The sequence below is a fragment of the Zootoca vivipara genome, chromosome 16, assembly GCF_963506605.1.
Source record: "Zootoca vivipara chromosome 16, rZooViv1.1, whole genome shotgun sequence".
In the NCBI taxonomy this organism is placed as follows: domain Eukaryota; kingdom Metazoa; phylum Chordata; class Lepidosauria; order Squamata; family Lacertidae; genus Zootoca; species Zootoca vivipara.
Window position 1 is genome coordinate 26,721,070 of NC_083291.1, and position 23,857 is coordinate 26,744,926.

Genomic DNA, 23,857 nt, shown 5'->3' on the forward strand with positions numbered 1-23,857 from the left:
AAAAGGTCTTGGGAATGGAAGCCCCTGTCAGATGCAGAAAAAAGAAAACGGGGGTGTCCTACCATACCCTCCAACATTTTTCCGATGAGAAAAGGGACGTCCTAAGGAAAAGTGAGACATTCCAGGATCAAACCAGAAAGGCTTCTGTAAATCCATGAATGCCCCTGGAAATTAGGGACACTTGGAGGGTCTTCATAGTACCATGAGACTCTGTTGTCTCTCACATTGCTTGATTTTTTTGGTCTCATGCAGGGCTTTTTTTCCAGCTGGAACTCAGTTCCAGCACCTCTCATATGGCCCCCATTGCCATTATAAGAGAATGGGGAGGCATTCACAGTGGATTCTACCACCTCTTTCCCTAGAAAAATAGCATTGTTCTAACGGTGCGGGGAAAAACAACACCATAAATTTTTTCTTCTCTTGGTAATCAGGATATATGTTTCTAGCCATACCTACATATGTGACCATATATAGTCACTAAATAAGTGTGACAAAAAAACATACATGATAAGAAACTTGTTTTCGTCTTTTGGGTGCTTCTAATTCTCCATGTGTGTTTATTGTGTGTTTATTTGCTGCCCTTTCTGGAAAGTGATTGGGGGTCGATGAATGACGACGAGCAAAAAAGGCAATCTTCCCTTGCAATTGCGTAATGTTTGGACTTTTTTTTTCCAATCTGGAATTTCCCGTCGCCTGTTCTCTTTGCAGAAGTCACCTGACTTCCCCGAAAAATGGCCAGTTTGAAAGGATCCAGCCTTCCCCATCTCGCAGACTTGTGGCCTGGCCAAAAAAGAAAAAAAAAAGAGGATTGTGCAACCAGACTATTAGAACTTTCTCTCTCAGACAGGATTTCTTAGCAAAGTTGGAGGGTGGCATCTTTCAAACAGCAGAGGGCAATGGAGGTCTGCAATTAAGTGACATTAACAGGTCCGAAATGTGGATAAGGGTCGGTGAGGATTATGAAGAGGGAGATAGAAGAGCCAGACAAAGAGAGAAACAGCTGCAGAGACGAGGAGTGCAAGGTAAAATTCTTTTAAAAACTTGTTTATATATATATAAACCAGAATCTGAGTATTTTTTGTTTAGTCATTTAGTCGTGTCCGACTCCATTTAGTCGTGTCGTGACCCCTGGACCATAGCATGCCAGGCACTCCTGTCTTGCACTGCCTCCCGCAGTTTGGTCAAACTCATGTTGGTAGCTTCGAGAATCTGAGTATTAGCATTGAGTTAAATGTTTCCTGATGGGTGTCAGCCTTTCTGGGAAGGAAAGCGATGCTTCTCCTAAGCTACTATGGCTGTTTTGAGGGGTGGGGGTGGAGATAGTTGTCTTGCATAAGTTGCAGGCATAGTTTGTGATGAATCTCTCTCTTTGGCTCAGTTCCTGACCTATAGCCTTTACATGGCGCCAGTGACCCTGTTGCCACTTTGTGGTCAAGCGTGCATCACGTTGCACCCTGCTCTACTCTAGGAATCAGTTTCTCTTGCTAAAGGCTGGTAGGGGCTGGGTGCCTACGGCTTCCATGAGCTGGGTTTTAACTCCATTGCTCTGCCCACGAACCAGGCCTGCTTCAGGGGAAGACGACAAACAAGCCAGTGTGCTTTCTTTGTCCAAACCTGAAGTCCAACCACAGTGGATTTGAGGAAGAAGGCCAAGATGGAGCTATTGCAGACTTGGTAAGTTATTGAATATACAGTATGAGCTAATAAGGTGAGGCTCTGGCAGTGGCCAGCAACTACTTTTGCTGAAGAAGGGGTTGGGGGAGGCAGGCAAGGCGCACACCCCTCTCCCCACAAGAGTTTGTGGCTTTGTTCTACAGTGGAACCTTGGTTTTCGAACGTAATCTGTTCCGGAAGACCGTTCCACTTCCGAAACGTTTGAAAACCAAGGAGCAATGAGGAAAAAATAAAAACATCCAGCGGAAGCTGTCCGACTTCCAAGGTGCGTTTGAAAACGGAAGCAATTACTTCCAGGTTTTCGGCGTTTGGCTTCTGAAACGTTTGACTTCCAAGACGCTCAAAAACCGAGGCTCTGCTGTAATAGTTGCCGAAGATGCTTCTCGTCCTCACTCCTCGTTTGCCACAGGATCATTACAGGGCTGGATACGTTGCTGACCTCAAATCTAGGAACCAAATTCCCTCAGTTGTGTTTTCAGCAATGCAACTTTACCTCCTACTCCCTAGATAGTGGAGGCAACCCTGTGCTGCTTAGAGGGGCTGAATCAAGTTGCTTTAACTCTTCCATCCCTTGGGCCATAGGTAGATGTGGCAGAGAGTAGAATTGGTAGCCACTCTCAATATTCATTTCTCTTCTTTAGGGGCTTTGTTTCCTGCTTCCTCTTGGCCTGCACTGAGGCAGCTTCCATGTACGGGGAAATCCTGTCTCCAAACTATCCTCAGGCATATCCCAACGATGCTCTGGAATCCTGGGAAATCAGTGTGCCTCCTGGTTATGGCATCCATCTTTACTTCACCCACCTGGATATAGAGCCGTCTCAAAACTGCCAATATGACTCTGTGAAGGTACAGGGGCCCCATTCCACTGCTGGGGCAGGTAGAAACGGAGCATTGGGGTGTGTGCAGGTGCTGAACCAATGGGTCTAAACCACTGAGCCTCTTGGGCTTGCCAATTGGAAGGTCGGCGGTTCGAATCCCCGCAACGGAGTGAGCTCCCGTTGCTCGGTCCCAGCTCCTGCCAGCCTAGCAGTTCAAAAGCATGCCAGTGCATGTAGATAAATAGGTACCACTGTGGCAGGAAGGTAAACAGCGTTTCCATGCACTCTGGTTTCCGTCACGGTGTTCCTTTGCGCCAGAAGCGGTTTAGTCATGCTGACCACATGACCCGGAAAGCTGTCTGTGGACAAACACCGGCTCCCTCGGCCTGAATGCGGGATGAGCACCGCAACCTCATAGTCGCCTTTGATTGGACTTAACCATCCAGGGGTCCTTTACCTTTTTACCTTTACCTGCTGGTGCTGAACCAATGTTCACCTGCAAAGCTGTGTTCTGATGCTTAGGAATACAACTGGCAGGGGGTGGGGAGCGATTGCAGTGCAGTGTGTGAATGCTATTCCTCTTGCGACCAAAAGCCTGGAGGCAGCTGATTTTTTTAAAAGAGTTGAACATTGTTGTCCACAAGGGAACACACTAATTCAATTTGTCCCATCATCATCTTGGCCACACACCTGCCACGGGCAATGGACACATTTTAAAAAACCTATTCTATCTATGCATCTCCATGTTGTCCCCCTCCATAGCTGCTTCACTGCAGTAGACTCTTATTATTTTTAACTTTTTGATATAAAATCATAACCACTTCATGGCAGCAGCAGGAAAAAAACCCTTTCCACAGATATCTTTTCACACACACCTTTTTCTGTTTTGTAAACCTTTTGCCAGTCAGTAGTGGGCACTGAGCCCTCATCTCAGGGCTCACCCACACTTCTGCTTCTCCTTTGTATAGAAAGTGTAGGTCTCAGCGGTTTTCTGTGGTTTCTGGGCATGAGTCCGAGTGGTTTTCCATCCGCTCCGCTGCTTTCCTCAGGAAAACCCGCTCTTTAGTGCTGAAATGGAGCAAACAGCAATCCTCAGAAAATGCCATCGATGTTTCTTCCGATTCAGTGGTAAAGAGCGGGTTTTCACCGGGGGAAAGTGGCAGGACAAGCAGAAGTCTGGATGAGGCCTCAGTGACTTCGCCACTGTCATCTTGTTTCTCTCCACTGCACCAAGACGGCGGCTGGAAAGTCACTGAGAGGGAGACTTAGTAATGTCTGCTGCGGCCAAAAAAGTGGGGAGAGGGTAGGAAGGTGAGAAGCCACTCAGACTGTGGAGAACGTCTGCTGCTGCTGCTGCTACTGCCATGAGGTGGTGGTGCATTTTTCCTACTCATAAATGAATGAAAATAATTGTCCAGTTATATCTCCTGTAGGGACTCAGCTATACAGCTGCAAATAGAACATTTTAAGTGTGTTTTAAGTGCGATTGTGAGCTTAATGGCAAATTCAATATATATTTTTAAAACTTTTTTTAAAAAAAAACAACACATTTTCACGGCGTTTTTTATGTCTCTAGATTCCACCCTGGTGTTTCTTTTTGAAGTAACACGCCACAGTGTGCCCCCCCACCCCGTATTAGGGCCTCCCTTATGCTATATAACAACATGTCTTTTTCTCCGTCACCTGGCAAAGAACTATGGAGCACAGTGTATAACAGCAGTAGCGACAACAACAATTTTATTAATTATATAAATTTTACTGCATTGCACCAGCCATTCTGGGCAGCTTCCAGCAAAACATAAAAACACCATAAAACATCAAACATTAAAAACTTCCCTATACAGTGGTACCTCGGGTTACAAACACTTCAGGTTACAAACGCTTCAGGTTACAAATGCTTCAGGTTACAGACTCCACTAACCCAGAAATAGTACCTCGGGTTAAGAACTTTGCTTCAGGATGAGAACAGAAACCACGTGCCGGCGGCAGCGGGAGGCCCCTTTAGCTAAAGTGGTGCTTCAGGTGAAGAACAGTTTCAGGTTAAGAATGGACCTCCAGAACGAATTAAGTTCTTAACCAGAGGTACCACTGTACTGATGTCTTCTAAAAAAAACCATACTGCTGTTTATCTGTTCGACATCTGATGGGAGGGTGTTCCATAGGGAGGGCGCCACGACCAAGAAGGCCCTTCGCCATGTCACTGTAAAGCAGGGGTCCCCAAACTAAGGCCCGGGGCCCGGATGCGGCCCAATCGCCTTCTAAATCCAGCCCGCGGATGGTCCGGGAATCAGCGTGTTTTTACATGGGTAGAATGTGTCATTTTATTTAAAATGCACCCCTGGGTTATTTGTGGGGCCTGCCTGGTGTTTTTAAATGAGTAGAATGTGTCATTTTATTTAAAATGCATGTCTGAGTTATTTGTGGGGCATAGGAATTCGTTCATAATTTTTTTCAAAATATAGTCCGGCCCCCCCCACAAGGTCTGAGGGACAGTGAACCGGCCCCCTGCTGAAAAAGTTTGCTGACCCCTGCTGTAAAGTTATCATCTTCTCCTTTTCCAGCTAATGCCTTGACTTCCTAAGTTAATTTATAACTAAACACTGTTATCGGTATCTGGTTATGTTCACATTCTGCTAGGATTATTGCTGGCAGTACCACAGCAGCAAAAGCAACGATCTACTCCACAGTGCTGTCTACAGCTGCATTTTGCTCAGGAATTTTGCTTTCAGCAAAGTATCTTGAATTGTGTGTATTGAATTGTATATTGAATTTCAGCAAAGTATATTGTGTGTTGTTTTGATGCCAGCATGCAAGAGGGGCACTGTGTGTGTGTGTGTGTGCATACATTGCGCCAGCCCACGGGCGTACCCAGGATCAAAATTGGGGGGGCAAGGGGCGGGGGCAAGGGGCGGGAGGGGAGGGGCCACAGTGGGAATGTGGGCAGGGCTACGTGGCCTGCGCCTCCCAGCTCTTCCGAGGAGGCGGCCCCAGGCTCCCGCTCCCGGCGCGAAGCTCCAGAGGCGTGTGGGGAACGCGAGCCTGTGGCTGCCTCCTCCGCTTACGCCCCCCCACTCCCGCTTAGTGCTCCTCCGCTTACACTCCCCGCGCGCCTCTAGAGCTTCGCGCCATGAGCGGGAGCCTGGGGCTGCCACGCTGCACCCCTCAGCCTTTTGCTTCTAGGGGGGGCAATTGCCCCCTCCTGCCCCCTGCCTACGCCCATGCCAGCCCTGAATATTGTTAACAGCCAACTACAATCTATTTCTATAAGCAGAAGCTAAGAGAGACTTGTCTTGTGTGCCTGTCACTTTTAGGTCCTGATTGGTAACCACATTGAGGGTCAGTTCTGTGGGCGGAAGAAGAGCCGCACTCCGGGCTCTCCTGTCCTGGAAGAATTCCATGTCCCATATAACACGTTGACAGTCACCTTTCAGTCTGACTTTTCCAATGAAGAGCGATTCACTGGCTTCGCTGCCTATTATATTGCAGAGGGTAAGCCCTGTCTTTTGTCATCCTGGTGTACGAAACACTTTGTAGATACAATATAGTATTCCTCTCAGCAATGCTTTGGGGTGGCTATAGGAGGAGCCCTTTCAGATTGCACTGAATGGACAAGCCAGATTTATAGCAAGGCTCAAGGGCCCACTTCAAGATTAAATATCTCTCCCCACCCCCCACCCCAGCTGAGAAGAAAGGCAGTGTATTAAGAACATTGGTTATGGAAATTGTCTAGGAATTATAGCAAAGATATCACAACAACTTAAGCCATCATCTAGTACAGGGGTCCCCAAACATACGGTGCTTCGGGCTGATGCCTGCAGCGCCGCTGCGGCAGGCCGGAGGGCAGGGGAGCGCAGGCCCATACGCACGCACACACACTATTTCCAGCACACTTCCGGGTCGCAGGAGCACCAGAAATAGCTTGTGCGCATGCGCACGGGCCTCCTCCCACCCGGATGTGCGCTGGAAATGACGCATGTGTGCAAGCTATTTCCGGTGCTCTGCGACCTAGAAGCGGGCAGCTGCGATGCGCCGCGCCGGTAAGCACAGGCGGTGGCAGCGGGCAGGATAAATGAGCCTTTTGGGCCATATCCGGCCCCTGGGGCGTAGTCTGGGGATGCCTGATCTAGTACATATCTGCTTATATAGTACATAATTACTTAGGATGCAGAACTAGGAGTTGACCAAGAATGGAGGTGTTCCTAAGGTACTATCACATGTGGTCTGAAATGTTCCAGCTTGTCAACATCCCCTTCTTAAATTGTAGTGCCCAAATAAAAGTTATTTATTTCTGCCCCACCTTTCCCCCTTACGGATCTGTTTTGGATCCCATAAGAGACAACTGTCATTTAAGCACTTGGGGGGTCAGGCTCCCAACTCTGAGAGGAAGGCAAGTGGAGGTTTATGAGAGGTGGCAGGACCTACCTAAAGCTGGGTGTTCCGGTGAGGCTGTGTGAGGGTGGCAAAAAAAGAAGGAGGAATCATTGGGACTCTACCTTAAATGAAGGACCTCTTCTTCCTTAACCAGCACGGTGTTTATCCCACTGTCTCTTTTCCTTTCCGCCTTCTATGATATTCCTCACACGTCCTTACCGCCATCTCTGTTCACTTCTCGCAGATGTGGATGAATGCACAGATTTTGTGGAAGAGGCCTGCAGCCATTACTGCAACAACTATATTGGTGGCTACTATTGCTCTTGCCCACCTGAATATTTCTTGCATGAGGATCTGAAGACATGTGGAGGTAGGAGCTTGGCTGCTATTGCTCCAGCAATCACAGTCCTTATCCCCACTGCTGATACGGTACTTGAAACGGGAAGAACTCCAGCAGTCTACTGTGGAACTGTGGCTGTTTACACACTATACCTTTAATGTACATTCAAAGCATACACACCCTCAAAGAATTTTGGGCACCGTTGTTTGTTACAGGTAATAATAATAATAATAATAATAATAATAATAATAATAATAATAATAATATATTTATTATTTATACCCCGCCCATCTGGCCGGGTCTCCCCAGCCACTCTGGGCAGCTTCCAACAGAAGAATAAAACACAACAATCTATTAAACATTAAAAGCCTCCCTGAACAGGGCTGCCTTCAGATGTCTTCTAAAAGTCTGGTAGTTGTTTTCCTTTTTGACATCTGGTGGGAGGGCGTTCCACAGGGCAGGCGCCACCACTGAGAAGGCCCTCTGCCTAGTTCCCTGCAACTTGGCTTCTCGCAACGAGGGAACCGCCAGAAGGCCCTCGGCGCTGGACCTCAGTGTCCGGGCAAAATGATGGAGGTGGAGACGCTCCTTCAGGTATACTGGACCGAGGCCATTTAGGGCTTTAAAGGTCAGCACCAACACTTTGAATTGTGCTCGGAAACGTGTTGCTAGGAATTGTAACCCTGCAAGGAGTAAAATACAGTGCCCAGATTTCTTTGTGACAAGCATTGAACTTTAAAGTGTTTGCAGCCTGTGAACATCCACAGAGGCTGATAAATGGAAAGAAACTGTGGTTGCTCACAAGGAAAAGAAACTAGCACTGCATAATAAAGAAATATAATCAAATCATCCCAAACACTGGGAGCTAAGACTGCCCCCCCCCAATGTAATAAGGAATCTGAAAAAAAAGGGTTTGGCTTTTTACAAAAAGCAGTTGAAGGATGTTTAGATAATGTGTCAAACAGCAGGCCAAGGGGGCAGCAAGATGCAGCCTGCATAGACGTCATTCAGGATTCAGAACTTAGACCTTGAATCTTAGAAATATGTTGATAAACTGTGGGAGACTATGTGGGGCATAGAAAACAGAGGCATGGAATTTCTGGCATGATTTTTGCCAAGCCCAGTGCCAAGCCCAGTCAAGATAGGCACGTGCAAATCCTTGCCACTAATTCACTTGGATATATATTTTGTTTCTTACTTGTTATTCAGTTTTTTTAAAATTACAAAAGAATAAGTCACATTTTAAAAGCAACAACTTATCACATAAACTCAATACAGAAGAAAAGAAAAATTGGCTTTGCTTACATGTACTAGCGAGCTAGATTTCTTTTTCTTATCACAGCGTGCTGGTGCACGTTGCTCGGTCATCCCAACTTCGCTTCTCGCCTAGCACAAGCAGGAGAAATCTTTGGCTTCCCAGTACACTTGATCCAAGTCTCCCTCACAAGGCATGATGGCTAGGAAATTACCAAAAGGAGCAGCAAACCATGTTCAAACCATGTTGCCTGGTTTGAATGTTACAAGAAGCTAAGACTTCTCGGTTTGTTTCTCCCACTTGGTCCATGGGAGGAGCAACCTGGGAGCAATTGAGCAATGTGCAGCAGCCAGGGCCGGTGCTAGGGTTTTTTTGCGCCCTAGGCGAGATCACCTTCTGGCGCTCCCCCCCCCCGGTGTCTGCCTCCTCCCTGCGGGCCTGGCCCGGCCTTCACTCCTTCCCTTCCCAGCGCCCCTCCCACTTACCTGCAACGTCGACGGCTGGGTTGCTGTGGCCGCCCTCGGGCTTCAGCCACGGACCCCCGGGGTACAACAGCCCCTGGAGCCGAAGGCCCGGCTCTGGTGTGTGCGCCGCGGGAAGGGGCTGCTCTCGCCCCACATGTCCTTCACCCACTGCTGCCCTCGGCGTTCCGGGCACACCTGGGCTGCACTGGCGCCGCTGCTGCAGCCCGCCCTGGACACGGGTAGGTGGCGTCGGGGTGCAGGGGCCGCGCGGCAGAGCGAGTCCTGCGAAGCCAGCAGCGCTCCCCGTCGTGCCAGCGCCCCCTCCATTTTGCCGTCCTAGGCAACTGCCTAGTACGCCTTAATGGACACGCCGGCCCTGGCAGCAGCAGCGCTGCTCATTCATGCTAAAGACCATTAAGCCAGAAACCCCAGCATATCATAACAGGTAATATTGTGCAGCATGACATCATTTTAAGTTTTCAAATTGCTTGAACAGGAAAAACACAGGCAAGTAGCAACAAAAGTTTAAAATCAGAGCTGTGTGTTTGCCATGATTCTCTGGGTGCACAGAAAAAGCATACAGTGTGGTACTGGACACATATTTCAGCTTCCTGAGAATATTTGCTTTAATTATTTTATTGAATAAAATATTGAAAGTGTGCTAAAATCTCAGAAGCCAAAAGGCTTCAGTGACCTTATCTCTTCTATGCCGAGCCAAACAAAAAAAAACATGCAAAATAGCTATATGTATATATATCAGAATAAACACACAGATTAAGAGAAATTATGCACATTTTCTTGATAAGCATACAGGTTACAGAATCCAGCATCCCTAGGATTTTGGATTGCCTGTGTGCAGAATTTCACTTTAAGAAAATATGGAATATATTATAATCGGATGAAATCACCGGCAGAATTTGAAATTTGAGCAATAGGAAGAAAATGATAATATATGAAATACAGAAAGATGTATTGGAGGAAATATGTGATACAATAGAGGTATATGTATTTGGTGAAATGTATGATGTTATGCAGTGAATAAAAGGGATGGGTTTAAAAACAACATGGAAGGAAAGTTGGGAAGTCAGTTCATAAGAGAAATGTATAAAATAATTGAAATTAATTGGTTAAAGTTATGAAAATCTAATAAGAAAAAAGAAAACATGGAATACGAAATCCTGTTTCAAGTTTCACTGGCAGTATCAGTTACTTTTGTGTTTTTTGAAATACATGTATTTTTGCAGAAAGCCTTTTCTTTACACGTTAGAAACAGGGGCAACAAAATCATGCAACAAATAATATTAAACAAACATCCTAATTTGTTTTTGCTTATTTCAAAATGAACCTGAAATAAAAAGAGAAGGAAGGTGCTTCGCTGGTTTTTTGAGTCTGAAAGCTTAAGGGAAACAGTGAGAGTTCACCAGGGGAACTGATATCAGGAAGTATTTACTATTACTGACACTTATCAGAGAAGCCCATGATATTTTGTTTTCTGAGATGGAAACATGGCATGCATCCCTGTGCAAGCATGTGCACACATGCCATGAGGGGTGGTAAAAATGCAATTGATTAAATGTTGCCCTTTGATGATACTTTAGCCCATCTAATATTTGGGCCTGAACACAAGGGCAAAAGATAATTTTTGGGGGGGGGGGTAGCTTTAAGCAAGATATCTAGAAGAGCACTAGCTCCTGCAGAAAGTCATCTAACTTTGTTACGGATCTCCTGGCCGTTGCTCTTCCCTAAACTCTAGTGAACTGCACTGGGAATGTGTACACCGACTTGTCGGGGGAGATCACCAGCCCCAACTACCCCAGCCTGTACCCTGAGAACTCGCACTGCGATTACCGTGTCACCCTGGAGCCAGGATACCGTGTGGTCTTGACCATTGGCAAGAAGGACTTCGACATCGAGCCAGCTGACTCGGAAGGAAACTGTGCTGATGCCTTGAGAGTAGGTGGTTGGCCTAGATAAAGAGAGGGATGCCTCTGCTCCTGTTCTGAAGACATCTTATCTGTGTATCCCTAGAAGCCAAACGGCAGACCAGAGTCCCAGGGGTGACATTTGCCATTGGGGGTTGTGGCACACTTGGGCAGGAGCAGGTGGCCTGGTTGTGGGACGGTGTCCGCCCTTTGCTCCTGCTTGCCTTTCCGGCCCCATGGTGTTGTTTGCGCACCAGCTTAGTAAACTAAAAGGGGGAAACCCCCAGGACATGGAAAAGTGACATAGGTACACACAATCTTATAATCTGGACACTTGCTGGAAAGGATTGGTATCTCTGCTCCCTTCCTTTGATATGCAATGCCCATTCTCCTCCACTTGCTCCTTTTGAAAACCCTCTTCTGTATATTCTCATTGTTTTGCTACACGATGACTCTGAACATTTGATTTCAGCCTCCCTTTGAGAGCAAACAGAGCATAATGGAAGCAAATAGGCTCTGGTACACTGCTTCAACCCCCAGAGAGCCACTGTGACAACTCCCTTGCTCCCCTCCAGTTTAGTCAAATCCTGCTGAACTCCCTCCAGCTTCTCCAAATTCAAAATTGTCCATTTTTCTTACACATGTTCTGGCCTTAGACCCCCACACTCTGCAGCTGAATTGCCCACAGGCACAGCTATTAAAGGAACATTAAGTTTCTTCCATCAAATCCTCGATTCTCAGCAAGTGAGACTCTAAGCAGAAATATGGACAAAATGCATTCATAGTAAGCAGGCAGCCAAAACTCATAATAGCATTTTAAAAGGCTGGTTTTAGTTTCAGGTGTGAAAATATCTGTTGCCCTAGTGACCTTTTCCCTCTCGCACTCTTCACGTGTTCCAAGCTTCTGCTTCTCTTTCTACTTGCCTGACCCCTAGAAGAATCTGCTCCCTTGACATCCCAACAATGGTCCATGTTCCTGTGGATATTTCCTGTAGGTCTCTTGCGGGAAATAAAGGGGTGGCGGAGCACATAGGCAGTGTTTTCTACTCGGTTGCTCAGTAAGAAGTAAATCTGCTCTGAGCTTCCAGCGCTCCTTCCAACAAGTGTCAATCGCTGGAATGATTGGCAGGTGTTTGGCACAAACCTCATTTCAATATTTCAGTAATATTTGAAGTTGTTGTTTGTTTGTATTTTACTTACTGTACTTGTATTTACACTGATGTATCCTTAATCCCTCAAGTACCAAATTTCTGCTGCCCATACGCCTTCTCCTCTCCAAATCTTTAGATGCATTTCCTGTTAAATATTTGTCTCTTTTGTCTTCCTCTGTTTCGTTCTCCTTGCAGTTCTCAGCAGGCGACCAGCAATTTGGCCCCTACTGTGGCAACACATTCCCTGGCCCTCCAGAAATCAAGACTAGAAGCAATATACTTGACATTTTCTTCCAAACAGACCAGTCAGAGCAAGGCAGAGGCTGGAAAATCCGCTACTTTGGGGATCGTGAGTAGATATCCCATGAGAGCTAACCTGTGGGGCACACCCGTGAGCGCTCTGGGACAGAGATATGGAGGCTCGGAGCAGAGAGGAAGTCACATTAAATAAAAACACGGCTTCTGTTGGACTTGGCTGTGACTGCTGGGGATAGAAAATGACAAGGGGTGTGTACATGTGAGAGAAAGCGTGTGCCAGGTGAGTCAGTGATTATTGACTGGTTTCCTTTTTTTCTTCTTCTTTCCATTTGCAAAGCAATGCCCTGCAAAGAAACTGTCATTCCGCATTCCAATATGGTACCCGTGAGAGAACGTTACGTCTTTAAGGATTCCGTGAAGGTGACCTGTGTTGAAGGCTATGAGATTGTACTGGTAGGTCCGTGCTCACCAAGGTCAGTTAGGCTCTGAGAATCCCCTTGGCATGAACAGTACATTGCTGCTAATTCTACGCCGATATGCATTGCGCCTCTTCTCCATCTCAACATAGCGGTGAGAGAGGATTCTTTCTGCACTGATGTCCGGGTCCCAGACCAGAGAGCAGACAGAGCTTCTGAAACGCAAGCTTCAGGCACATTGGCTGGCTGAATAAACAGCTACCTAGAAACCATCTGGGACCAGCCAGGGGCTTGATTCACCAAATGAGAACTGGGTTGCCTCTTTCAGGGACAAGCTTCCCACAATAAGAGTCTTTATACTTGCTGGTGGCACCAGATTGGTCTTCCCATATCACCAGACTTCCCAGGCCAGGTGGATTGTGGGCTGTTATATCAGTCTCCTGTGGCCAGCAGTATTAGCAGCGCAAAGAGCTGGCGGCCATTGTCTGATCTACAGGGCTGTTGACATGTCACCAGCCACCCTTCACTCCCCTCAGTACTTGGCAATTGGTGCCATGGCTGCAGACCAGGAATCCTGAGAGACACAGCCCATCAGAAGGAGGAGGAGATGAATCTACTGCCAGGTGTGTTCCATGTGAAGCTGAAGTCACCAGAACCTGCACCTCCTCCTTTGAACCCCAAGGAGATACTTCTGCCACCGGACTCTTCAGAGGATCAGAGTCCTGAGGATATCTTCCCCCATCTTGAAACCTCAGTTCCTAGAAAGCTAATAGCTGCAGAGGTACGCCCTGGCCCTTTAACTGGCCAGATATAATGCCTCAGCTGCAGGATCAGTCATTGTACTCCTGAAACCTACACTTAGGTCCCTGTCTAAGGCCCTGAGTGTGGGAGATATGTAGTCAAATCTAACAACACATATTCTTGCTAGTTAGCATGTGAAGGGGTTAAGACCATAGAGCTGCATTGCTGATAGGCAGACTCAGGCCATAGAAATGTAATTAGTAGAGAAGGCTCTGTATGATGTCGTTTCCCCTCCTCTACTGGGAGGGAAGAAGCAAAGACGTATTTCCTGCTCTCTCTCTCTCTCTCTCTCTCTCTCTCTCTCTCTCTCTCTCTCTCTCTCTCTCTCTCTCTCTCTCTCTCTCTCACCAGCCATGTATATGGACATCTATCCGCTTGCTCCAGCATCAGGCACTTGCCTGAAGCTATTTTTTGCTGTAAACACAAGTAATTTACCTGCATTTATTTTTACCACTGTTGCTGCTAAGGACAAATGCTTGACTGTGAGTAAAATACATGCTTTAAACTTCCTTTTTAGTCTTGTAGCCTGTTTCTTTGATAAACTGGATAACAAAAGGGGGAGATCAGCCTAATGGCTAGTTCCTACACTTGCAATTAAACTATTTAAGATGGGCTTTAATCTCTGCTTAGCCCCATGCTTTTAAACGCAAGCAGTAAGCTTGGAGATGAAATGCCAGAAGTCTTGCTTAGTGCAAATGTTAAACAACTTTTTTGCATCCTCTTCATGTATCTTCTTACTTTACACAAGGGCCCAAGATTCCCCTCGTGTAACAAGGGAGAGAGAGCAATGGGTATATCATTCTGATACATGAATTAACTCCAGTGTCTCTCAATCCTGTTCCCTTCAGTCAAAAGGCAGCCTCACATCCTTCTACTCTGTCTGTCAAAGCAACGGCGAGTGGAGCAACTCTGACCTCGAATGTGTCCGTAAGTGCTTGGCTTCCTATTGGTGGTCCATAACACACTTTCAGTTGGTCTTGAGACTACAGGGATCATAACAGAGAAGAATATTTGAGAAACAGGAGACTTTCTGAAGTTTTGACAAGATGCTGAAGAGGCAAGCCACTTCTAAATTTAAACTGGAAAGCAGCTTGCTTCTTCAGCAGTGTGAGTAATCACAAAGAAACTTCCAGCTCTCTTCATAGCTCTCTTCATAGGTGAACTGGACGGCAGCCACACAGAATGATTGTTCCCCTTTCCGGTGGCTATGTAAGGTAAAAAAATTACAGTGATCCACAAAGTAATAAGGCAACCAAAATAGTGGTCCTCAGCAGTGCTTTTTCTGGGGGGTACATGTTGTTGTTTAGTCGTTTAGTCGTGTCCGACTCTTCGTGACCCCATGGACCATAGCACGCCAGGCACTCCTGTCTTGCACTGCCTCCCGCAGTTTGGTCAAACTCATGTTCGTAGCTTCGAGAACACTGTCCAACCATCTTGTCCTCTGTCGTCCCCTTCTCCTAGTGCCCTCAATCTTTCCCAACATCAGGGTCTTTTCCAAGGATTCTTCTCTTCTCATGAGGTGGCCAAAGTATTGGAGCCTCAGCTTCACGATCCGTCCTTCCAGGGAGCACTCAGGGCTGATTTCCTTAAGAATGGATAGGTTTGATCTTCTTGCAGTCCATGGGACTCTCAAGAGTCTCCTCCAGCACCATAATTCAAAAGCATCAATTCTTCGGCGATCAGCCTTCTTTATGGTCCAACTCTCACTTCCAAGCAAAATGCAAGGGAGATAGGGAAAGATACAGGAAACTGAATGCAGATTTCCAAAAAACAGCAAGGAGAGACAAGAGGGTCTTCTTAAATGAGCAATGCAAAGAAATAGAGGAAAACAATAGAATGGGGAAAACCAGAGATCTGTTCAAGAAAATTGGAGATATGAAAGGAACATTTCGTACAAAGATTACCATAATCAAGGACAAAAGTGGTAAGGACCTAACAGAAGCAGAAGACATCAAGAAGAGGTGGCAAGAATACACAGAGGAATTATACCAGAAAGATATGGAGGTCTCATACACCCCAGGTAGTGTGGTTGCTGACCTTGAGCCAGACATCTTGGAGAGTGAAGTCAAATGGGCCTTAGAAAGCATTGCTAATAACAAGGCCAGTGGAAGTGATGATATTCCAGCTGAACTGTTTAAAATTTTAAAAGATGATGCTGTTAAGGTGCTACACCCAATATGCCAGCAAGTTTGGAAAACTCAGCAATGGCCAGAGGATTGGAGAAGATCAGTCTACATCCCAATTCCAAAGAAGGGCAGTGCCAAAGAATGCTGCAACTACCGCACAATTGCGCTCATTTCACACGCTAGCAAGGTTATGCTTAAAATTCTACAAGGCAGGCTTAGGCAGTATGTGGACCGAGAACTCCCAGAAGTGCAAGCTGGATTTCGAAAGGGCAGAGGAACCAGAGACCAAATAGCAAACATGCGCTGGATTATGGAGAAAGCTAGAGAGTTCCAGAAAAATGTCTACTTCTGCTTCATTGACTATGCAAAAGCCTTTGACTGTGTCGACCACAGCAAACTATGGCAAGTTCTTAAAGAAATGGGAGTGCCTGATCACCTCATCTGTCTCCTGAGAAATCTCTATGTGGGACAAGAAGCTACAGTTAGAACTGGATATGGAACAACTGATTGGTTCAAAATTGGGAAAGGAGTACGACAAGGTTGTATATTGTCTCCCTGCTTATTTAACTTATATGCAGAATTCATCATGCGAAAGGCTGGACTAGATGAATCCCAAACCGGAATTAAGATTGCTGGAAGAAATATCAACAACCTCAGATATGCAGATGACACAACCTTGATGGCAGAAAGCGAGGAGGAATTAAAGAACCTTTTAATGAGGGTGAAAGAGGAGAGCGCAAAATATGGTCTGAAGCTCAACATCAAAAAAACCAAGATCATGGCCACTGGTCCCATCACCTCCTGGCAAATAGAAGGGGAAGAAATGGAGGCAGTGAGAGATTTTACTTTCTTGGGCTCCTTGATCACTGCAGATGGTGACAGCAGTCACGAAATTAAAAGACGCCTGCTTCTTGGGAGAAAAGCAATGACAAACCTAGACAGCATCTTAAAAAGCAGAGACATCACCTTGCCGACAAAGGTCCGTATAGTTAAAGTGGGGGGTACATAGGGGTACGCATATCCCTAAACATTTTGCGAATCTTTGTACTTTTGTCCATTTACTGTATTTATTTCCCCCAATTTGAACTATAAAATGGTGATTTCCTTGAGTCAAAATGAGAGTACCCCTAAACATTTTTAAAGAAAAAAAAAGCACCGGTCCTCAGTACAATTAAGTTTAAACACCATTGTCTGGATTACCTGAGATAAACAGGACTTTTCAATGGAGAGGGCATTTATGTTATTCCAGTTGGTCCTGGAAGGAGATGGAAATAGGAAGGGATGACTTGGAAGTTAAAGACAGGTGCCCCCAACTTTGAGCTCTCATTTGGGGGGGGGAGTATCTAGTCACCCTAGAAAGAAAGCTATGGGACCAAATGTGTAGATAAGTGATTTCTATACAGCTTGTATATTGTTCTAGATTTTGGGGGGGGGCGAAACCCTAGAAATTAATAAATGGTAGGATTTTGATTATTTGTGATGTGAAGGGAGAAGAAATACAAGCTGCAGAGGAATTCATGAGCTAGCCTGTGCAAAATGACCTGGCCAAGCTGGGACCATTAAGAAATAATAGAGGGCCATTGGCAATGCCAGAGAACTGTCCTTCCCACTTGTCCTGAGGGGTGAACAGAGAGGGGTGGGTGGGTTGGGATGGTTTCCAGGGTAACTAGGTGTGGGGTGACAGGAAAATGAGAGTCTGGAGCAGGGGTTGCTGGGAAGGAGAAGGAGGAAGAAGGCCTGGGATCCATCTTGGGCAGGCTGGCTGAAGGCTGACCTGAGAGAGAGATGCCTTGGACTCCAGGGCTGCACTGCTATGGGAGACAAACCCCTCTTGAAATGACCATGCTGTAAAATCTGGGCTCCATGCAGACTGAAGGTGTAAATAGGTGAATAAACCATATTTCTCTAAAGCTATGACAGTCTCCACTGTGTGTCAATTCTCCGAAGGAGCACAAGCCCCCTGGCAGAGAGTGGGGTGTTGTGCCCAACTTCTGTAACAATATTTTTCCTGGTACTGAGGATCAGCAGAACATAACCAACTTCCCATGGTAAGCCTAAGGTTGTCACAGGTGGTTGTCTCTCTGATTTTGCATTATGCCACACCCCCTCCGCGGCAGCCATCTTGCGACTGACACCCTCACCAATTTCTCAAAACTTGAAGTGTGCCCACTAGTCCAATAAGGTTGGTGAAACCCTGCTTTATGTACCATACGAAAAGAAGAAACGGAAAGTATGTTCAGGCCCAACAGAATATGGGTTGACCAGGATGAGGTGGCAGGTGGCAGCAGTGTGACGATTCTAGTCTAACACCCCATCCTTTTCCTCCCCGGCAGCCGTAAACTGTGGTGAGCCTGAGCACCTTGCAAATGGGAAAGTCACTTACCTGTCAGGAACTGAGGACAACACGGAGTATCAAGACTCTATCAGCTATTCGTGCAACGAGAAGTTTTACACAATGCAGGGGAAAGGTAATGCTGTGTCCCATCCTTTTCAGATCCAAGTGGCATCTTGAAATATACTCGGAGTCAAGAGTGAATTTCATGCTCTTTATTCAGCTCATAGTCATCAAGGAGGAGAAGAGAAGACGAATGGCTCTTTTCCCCAAACCATCTGCTTATATACATTATTTACACAATGGGCCTTGCGTGATTGGCTACTTCAGGGCTACACCTGTGGGCCAATTATATTATGGATTGACTTCTGCCTGCAGCCTGATTGGCTGCTCCTACAGGCCAATCAGGTAGCAGATTCACTTCTGCCAGCCGCCTGATTGGCTGCTCCAGCAGGCCAATCAGGTTGCGGATTCACTTCCACCTGGAGTTGGATTGGGTAGCTCCCGCTGATTCTGAATCCTATTGTTCTAGGATTCAGCTCAGTACATAACACATCTGATTCAGGGCTTTAAAAGAGCCTCATTGTACTCAGTTTATGATGACAGAATTAGAGGTGGCAATGTTATGACAAACTCATTCAAAGGAGTCTTTTACTTACAAACTTCATCCCAGTATCGTTGTGAAACTTGGTGGTGTGTTTTCACTCACTTTGCTTCCACTAAAAGCAACACCGTCAAAAGTGGCTGCTTTCTGCTTATGGGCAGAGTCAGTGTAGCATTTAATGAGTCGTAAACACTGAAACGATTCCATCCGAAGCACAGTTAAAACTTATGGAATGTGTGTGTGAGAGAGAGAGACAAACAAAGAACAAAGTTGAGATGAACAAGGAGACAGGGAGGTGAAGCTCTTCCTGCAGAATGTTTCTGCTTCCATCTTCTTCAGCTGATGGGAATCAAAGGGTGCTGTAGCCAAGGTGGCCGTTCCTTGGCTCCTCCAGGCAACCTCTTTATTGAGCATTCATTCTCATTGTTTGCATGCACAAAGCTTGCACAGTGGTGATGCAATGGGTGGGGTGTAGGATAGTGCTAAGGGGCATAGGGGTGTGTGGAACAAGGTCCACTCATGCAACTGGACTACTTCCCTCCCCCTGCACGCGCGAGCACACACACACACACCCTGTGTGCCCAGGGGCAGCCAATCTTGTTTCACCACCTGCGCCAAGTTAGGAATGTGTCACACCCTGCTCCCACCCACCATCGCTCCTTCTCTCCACTTCTGCCCCCCCCCCCAAACTCGTTGAGAGCTCAGGCACTCCTCAAGGCATTGCTGCTCATTTTAGCCCAGCTGGTTTTGGACTATAACTCCCATCAGCCCTAGCCATCAAGACCAGCGGTCAGGGATGATGGGAATTGTAGTCTGAAAAAACAGCTGGAGACCCAAGTTTGGGAAACACGGAGTTAAAGCATAGCTAATCTGTGTTAGGGACGCAGGTGGCGCTGTGGGTTAAACCACTGAGCCTGGGGCTTGCCGATCAGAAGGTCAGCTGTTCGAATCCCTGCGACGGGGTGAGCGCCCGTTGCTCGGTCCCAGCTCCTGCCAACCTAGCAGTTCGAAAGCACGTCAAAGTGCAAGTAGATAAATAGGTACCGCTCCAAGCGGGAAGGTAAACGGCATTTCTGTGTGCTGCTCTGGTTAGCCAGAAGTGGCTTCTCATGCTGGCCACATGACCTGGAAGCTGTACGTTGGCTCCCTCGGCCAATAACGCGAGATGAGTGCTGCAACCCCCAAAGTCGGTCATGACTGGACCTAATGGTCAGGGGTCCCTTTACCTTAATCTGTGTTAAGTGATCCAGAGTATCCATTCTTGCTTAAGCACATTAGAAGTGCTTTGCTGGATCAGATCTGGAGCCAACATGATTTACCCAGGAATCCCATGGACAAGCAGACACTACATGGCTTGCTAGAAATTGGCCAAAGGGCCACCAATGGCCTGCAATCTGTTTTCTGATCTCGCCTGCATTTGGGCACGCAACACAAATTAAAAACAAACAACTGAATAGTGCTATGTATTCTTTTATTCCGAAAGGACTTTATAGGTGTTCAGCCAGTGGGAAATGGGTGGACGAAGATGAGAAAACAGAGATTCCAGTTTGTGTCCCAGGTACGGTACACAACCCTCTATTTCTAAATGTGGATATTGTGGTTAAATTGCCGTGACAAGAGTCCACCGCATTGCCTGGTTTACAGAAGAGCCTGCCAGTATTTTAAAATTCTTGCTTCCTCTGCTGGGACATGTTCTCGAATTGCCTCGATGAATCGAGATGGTTGAAAACCAGAGCTTTAAAACCTGCCCTCCTCTTATACGTTTCTGCAAAGCACCAGTCCGGCAGGAAGCAATGATGTTCCATGTTTCAAGAGTCCCTTCTTGTACTGTTGAGCCCGACCATCTTGAGGGATCAGGGCCGTCTTAAGGTCATCGGGCGCCCTGGTGCAGGGATCCCTCGGGCGCCCCCCTCACTCTTAAAAAAAGGAAAACTCTTACCTGGCGTGCCGGGTGGCGGGAGCCTCACGGCGGCCCCCGCACCTTATAGCAGGGCTGTGCTGTGCTGGAGGCCGCCTGCCTGTCCGATGCCGCCGGATTGAGTGGGGGAGGGGGCGGCGCTGCTCCGCGCGGCCTTCCTCCCTTCTCCCAGTGGAGCGGGGTGCCTGGGCAGGCCGGGCCACAGCGGATTCCTTCCCGCCAACAGGGCGCTGCGTTTCATTGGTAGAGGTGCTGCCATGTGGCGTCACCTCTACCAATGAAACGCAGCGCCGGGGTGAGGGATGACCCTGGCGCTGCAGAGCGGAACAGGGTCCTAGTGCCCCTGTTCTGCTCGCTTCCCTCCCTGCTCTCGCGGTGCGGCTGGAGGAGGGAAAAGGGAGGCCGCCGCGAAGCTCTCCCACTTGCTGCGGCGCCCCTCAGCACCCCCTGATCGCCCAGGCGCCGTGGTGCATTGCGCCACTAGAGTCAATGGGCGAGCCGGGCCTGTGAGGGATAGGAAAAGGGAAGAGAGCACAGACCCACAGTTGAAGAAGAGGCACAGGAGCTGAACCTGCAGCTAGTTTCTAATAGTTTTGCACCCAGCCCTAGTCTGTCTGCTATGTAGTTTAGGGCATGCTGTTACATTCAGCGGTGATGGGGCTTGGTTCTGGTGGGCTCCTGCAGGTTCTGAAGAACAAAACACCCCCTCCTGCATACCTACAACTGAGTATTTTTATTTATTTACTTGATGGGGGGGGAGCTGACCCCCAGCTATGCCCACGGATATGTGTATAGCAGGCTTCATTCTCAATACAGTCGTACCTTGGATCCTGAATGCTTGCAAGTTGAACGTTTTGACTCCCGAATGCCGCAAACCCAGAAGTGAGTGTTCCGGTTTGCAAACGTTCTTTGGAATCCAAACGTCCGAAGCAGGTTCTGCGGCTTCCGATCGGCTGCAGGAGCTTCTTGCAGCCAATCAGAAGCCGTGCTTTGGTTTCTGAACGTTTTGGAAGTCAAATGGGCTTCCAGAATGGATTCCGTTTGACTTCCAGGTTACGACTGTACTACACAGTTCCGAGCAAAGTTAACAGGCTGCAGCAGGCAAAAACTTTGGGAGAGGTCCACACACAGGCCCCAAAACTGGATTCAACTTGAACCCTCTACCCTAAAGTTATTGCTTGTGTTTTCTCTCACGTCAGTGGACAAAAATGATTTGGATTATTTCATTTGCGCAAATCCGGTCTTCCTACCGCTCGCAAGCTCTTATTTCTGCCGCTGTTGTTCTATCCTTGCTCTAGTTTGTGGAGTTCCCTCTCGGCCTGTTGAAGGGACGGGGAGGATTTTTGGAGGCCGCCAAGCCAGAGATGGAAACTTCCCTTGGCAAATCTATTTCGAAAACCCACCAGCTGGTGGGGCTCTGATATCGGACCGCTGGGTTCTCACTGCAGCTCACGTCCTGGAGGATACCCGATGCCCAGTCATCCACGCAGGGAAGCTTAACGTTGGGCGAAACGCCATGGAAGGCGCTAGGCCACTGGATGTGGAAGCCACGTTCATCCATCCCGACTGGTTGGAAATGGCAAGCAGCCGGTCCCGGACAAACTTCGACAATGACATTGCTTTAGTGAAGTTGGCAAAACCCTTGACGATGGATCACAACATCTCACCCATTTGCTTGCCTGGTGCATCGTCCGACTACGACTTGCCGGTGGGGATGCTGGGCTACATATCTGGCTGGGGCAGGACAGACAAGACGCTTGCGGCGAGAATACTTAGGTACGCCCGGATCCCTGTGGTAAACATGGACAGTTGCCAAAGCGTGAGGCCAAATCCCCCGGCAGATTCTTTGACCTATGTGTTCACAGACAATATGATTTGTGGGGGGAGCAACGGGAAGGACAGCTGCGAGGGAGACAGCGGCGGGGCGTATGCCGTCGAATATCCCCACGACAAATCCCACTACTATGTTGCTGGCTTGGTTTCTTGGGGGCCAAAGTGCGGCACCTACGGCCTCTACACTAAGGTGTCAAATTACGTGGACTGGATCGCAAACGTCATGAGCCGGAATGAGACCAGAAGGATGCATTCATGTCTGTAAAAGCACCTGCTTGGCTCCCTTGACGTTTTCTTCAGTTGTTTGGGCTAGTGGCATTTCTCCAACGTGGGACCCCAGCTGTTGTTGGACTACAACTCCCATCATCCCTAGCTTACAGGGACACCGGTCAGAAATGATGGGAGTTGTAGTCCAACAACAGCAGAAAACCCAAGTTAGAGAAATACTGGTAGTGCAAGAGAGGGGAGGTTGGAGTGAAGGTCCATGCGCTGCAAGTTTCTTTACACAACCTGCTTTCTTGAGAAGCAAATAGAGCAACCCAAAGCTTTCAGGCTGGATTTGTTCTTAAATGATTTCCTGTCTGCTTAATTTCTTCTTTTATCTCCCATGTCTTTTTTTGTAGCTGCTTAAACTCCTTTGGAATGTGCCCTATACCACAGATCTCTCTCTCACACACACATACAGTACACACATTTTATTAGAAGAATTTCATTTATTAAAAAAAGAGAGTGAGGCAGGAAGAAAGAGAGAGAAAAGTGAGTGAGAATGAAAATAAATAAATAAATACTGTTACATACCATGCATTGATATAAGAGTGTGTATAGTCTGATTGTCCTAATGCACATATAATTGTCAATAGCCTAATATGTTCTGTGTAAACAGATGATGCCAATAGGGATAAGAACTTCATATTTGTAGCTGCTTATGGTTTGAACGCGGGTGGCGCTGTGGATTACACCACAGAGCCTAGGGCTTGCTGATCAGAAGGTCGGCGGTTCGAATCCCCGCGACGGGGTGAGCTCCCGTTGCTCGGTCTCAGCTCCTGCCAACCTAGCAGTTCAAAAGCACATCAAAGTGCAAGTAGATAAATACCTTCTGGCGGGAAGGTAAACGGCGTTTCCGTGTGCTGCTCTGGTTCGCCAGAAGCGGCTTAGTCATGCTGGCCACATGACCTGGAAGCTGTATGCCGTCTCCCTCGGCCAATAACACGAGATGAGCGCCGCAACCCCAGAATCGGTCACAACTGGACCTAATGCTCAGGGGTCCCTTTACCTTTACTATGGTTCGAACCAGCTGAAGAAAACACAGTGCTCATCTCAACTTGTTCAATGTTAGGAATAAATCCTTCTCGCGAGTTACAGTCAAATAAATACAGTCTCCTTCTTTGGAGGTCTTTAAGCAGAGGCTTGACGGCCATCTGTCAGGAATGCTTTGATGGTGTTTCCTGCTTGGCAGGGGGTTGGACTGGATGGCCCTTGTGGTCTCTTCCATGATTCTATGGCATGTATTCTGGTAAGACTAACATTCTTAAACAGAACAAATGAATACAAACAAGAAATGAGCTTCAAGTTCA

General features: G+C 47.3%; 1 protein-coding gene across 1 annotated transcript; it reads left to right on the forward strand.

Annotated features, from left to right (window-relative positions):
• The first annotated feature begins 758 nt into the window (after positions 1 to 758).
• On the forward strand, positions 759 to 23,307 carry C1S (complement C1s). The gene is made up of 12 exons (XM_035141174.2): positions 759 to 1,022; positions 1,562 to 1,674; positions 2,316 to 2,520; positions 5,804 to 5,981; positions 7,108 to 7,233; positions 10,676 to 10,875; positions 12,191 to 12,344; positions 12,591 to 12,706; positions 14,319 to 14,397; positions 17,930 to 18,064; positions 20,016 to 20,090; positions 21,749 to 23,307. Exons 2-12 carry the CDS (start codon positions 1,655 to 1,657, stop codon positions 22,546 to 22,548), a joined length of 2,088 nt encoding a protein of 695 aa, XP_034997065.2. The 5' UTR covers positions 759 to 1,022; positions 1,562 to 1,654; the 3' UTR covers positions 22,549 to 23,307.
• Positions 23,308 to 23,857: the final 550 nt, after the last annotated feature.

Bases quoted from the DNA above. Each gene is read 5' to 3' on its own strand.
- C1S (XM_035141174.2), top strand. From the start codon at position 1,655: ATGGAGCTATTGCAGACTTG. The intron at 7,234-10,675 runs GTAGGAGCTTGG...CCTAAACTCTAG, and splicing joins GGATCTGAAGACATGTGGAG to TGAACTGCACTGGGAATGTG. The intron at 14,398-17,929 runs GTAAGTGCTTGG...CCTCCCCGGCAG, and splicing joins CTCTGACCTCGAATGTGTCC to CCGTAAACTGTGGTGAGCCT.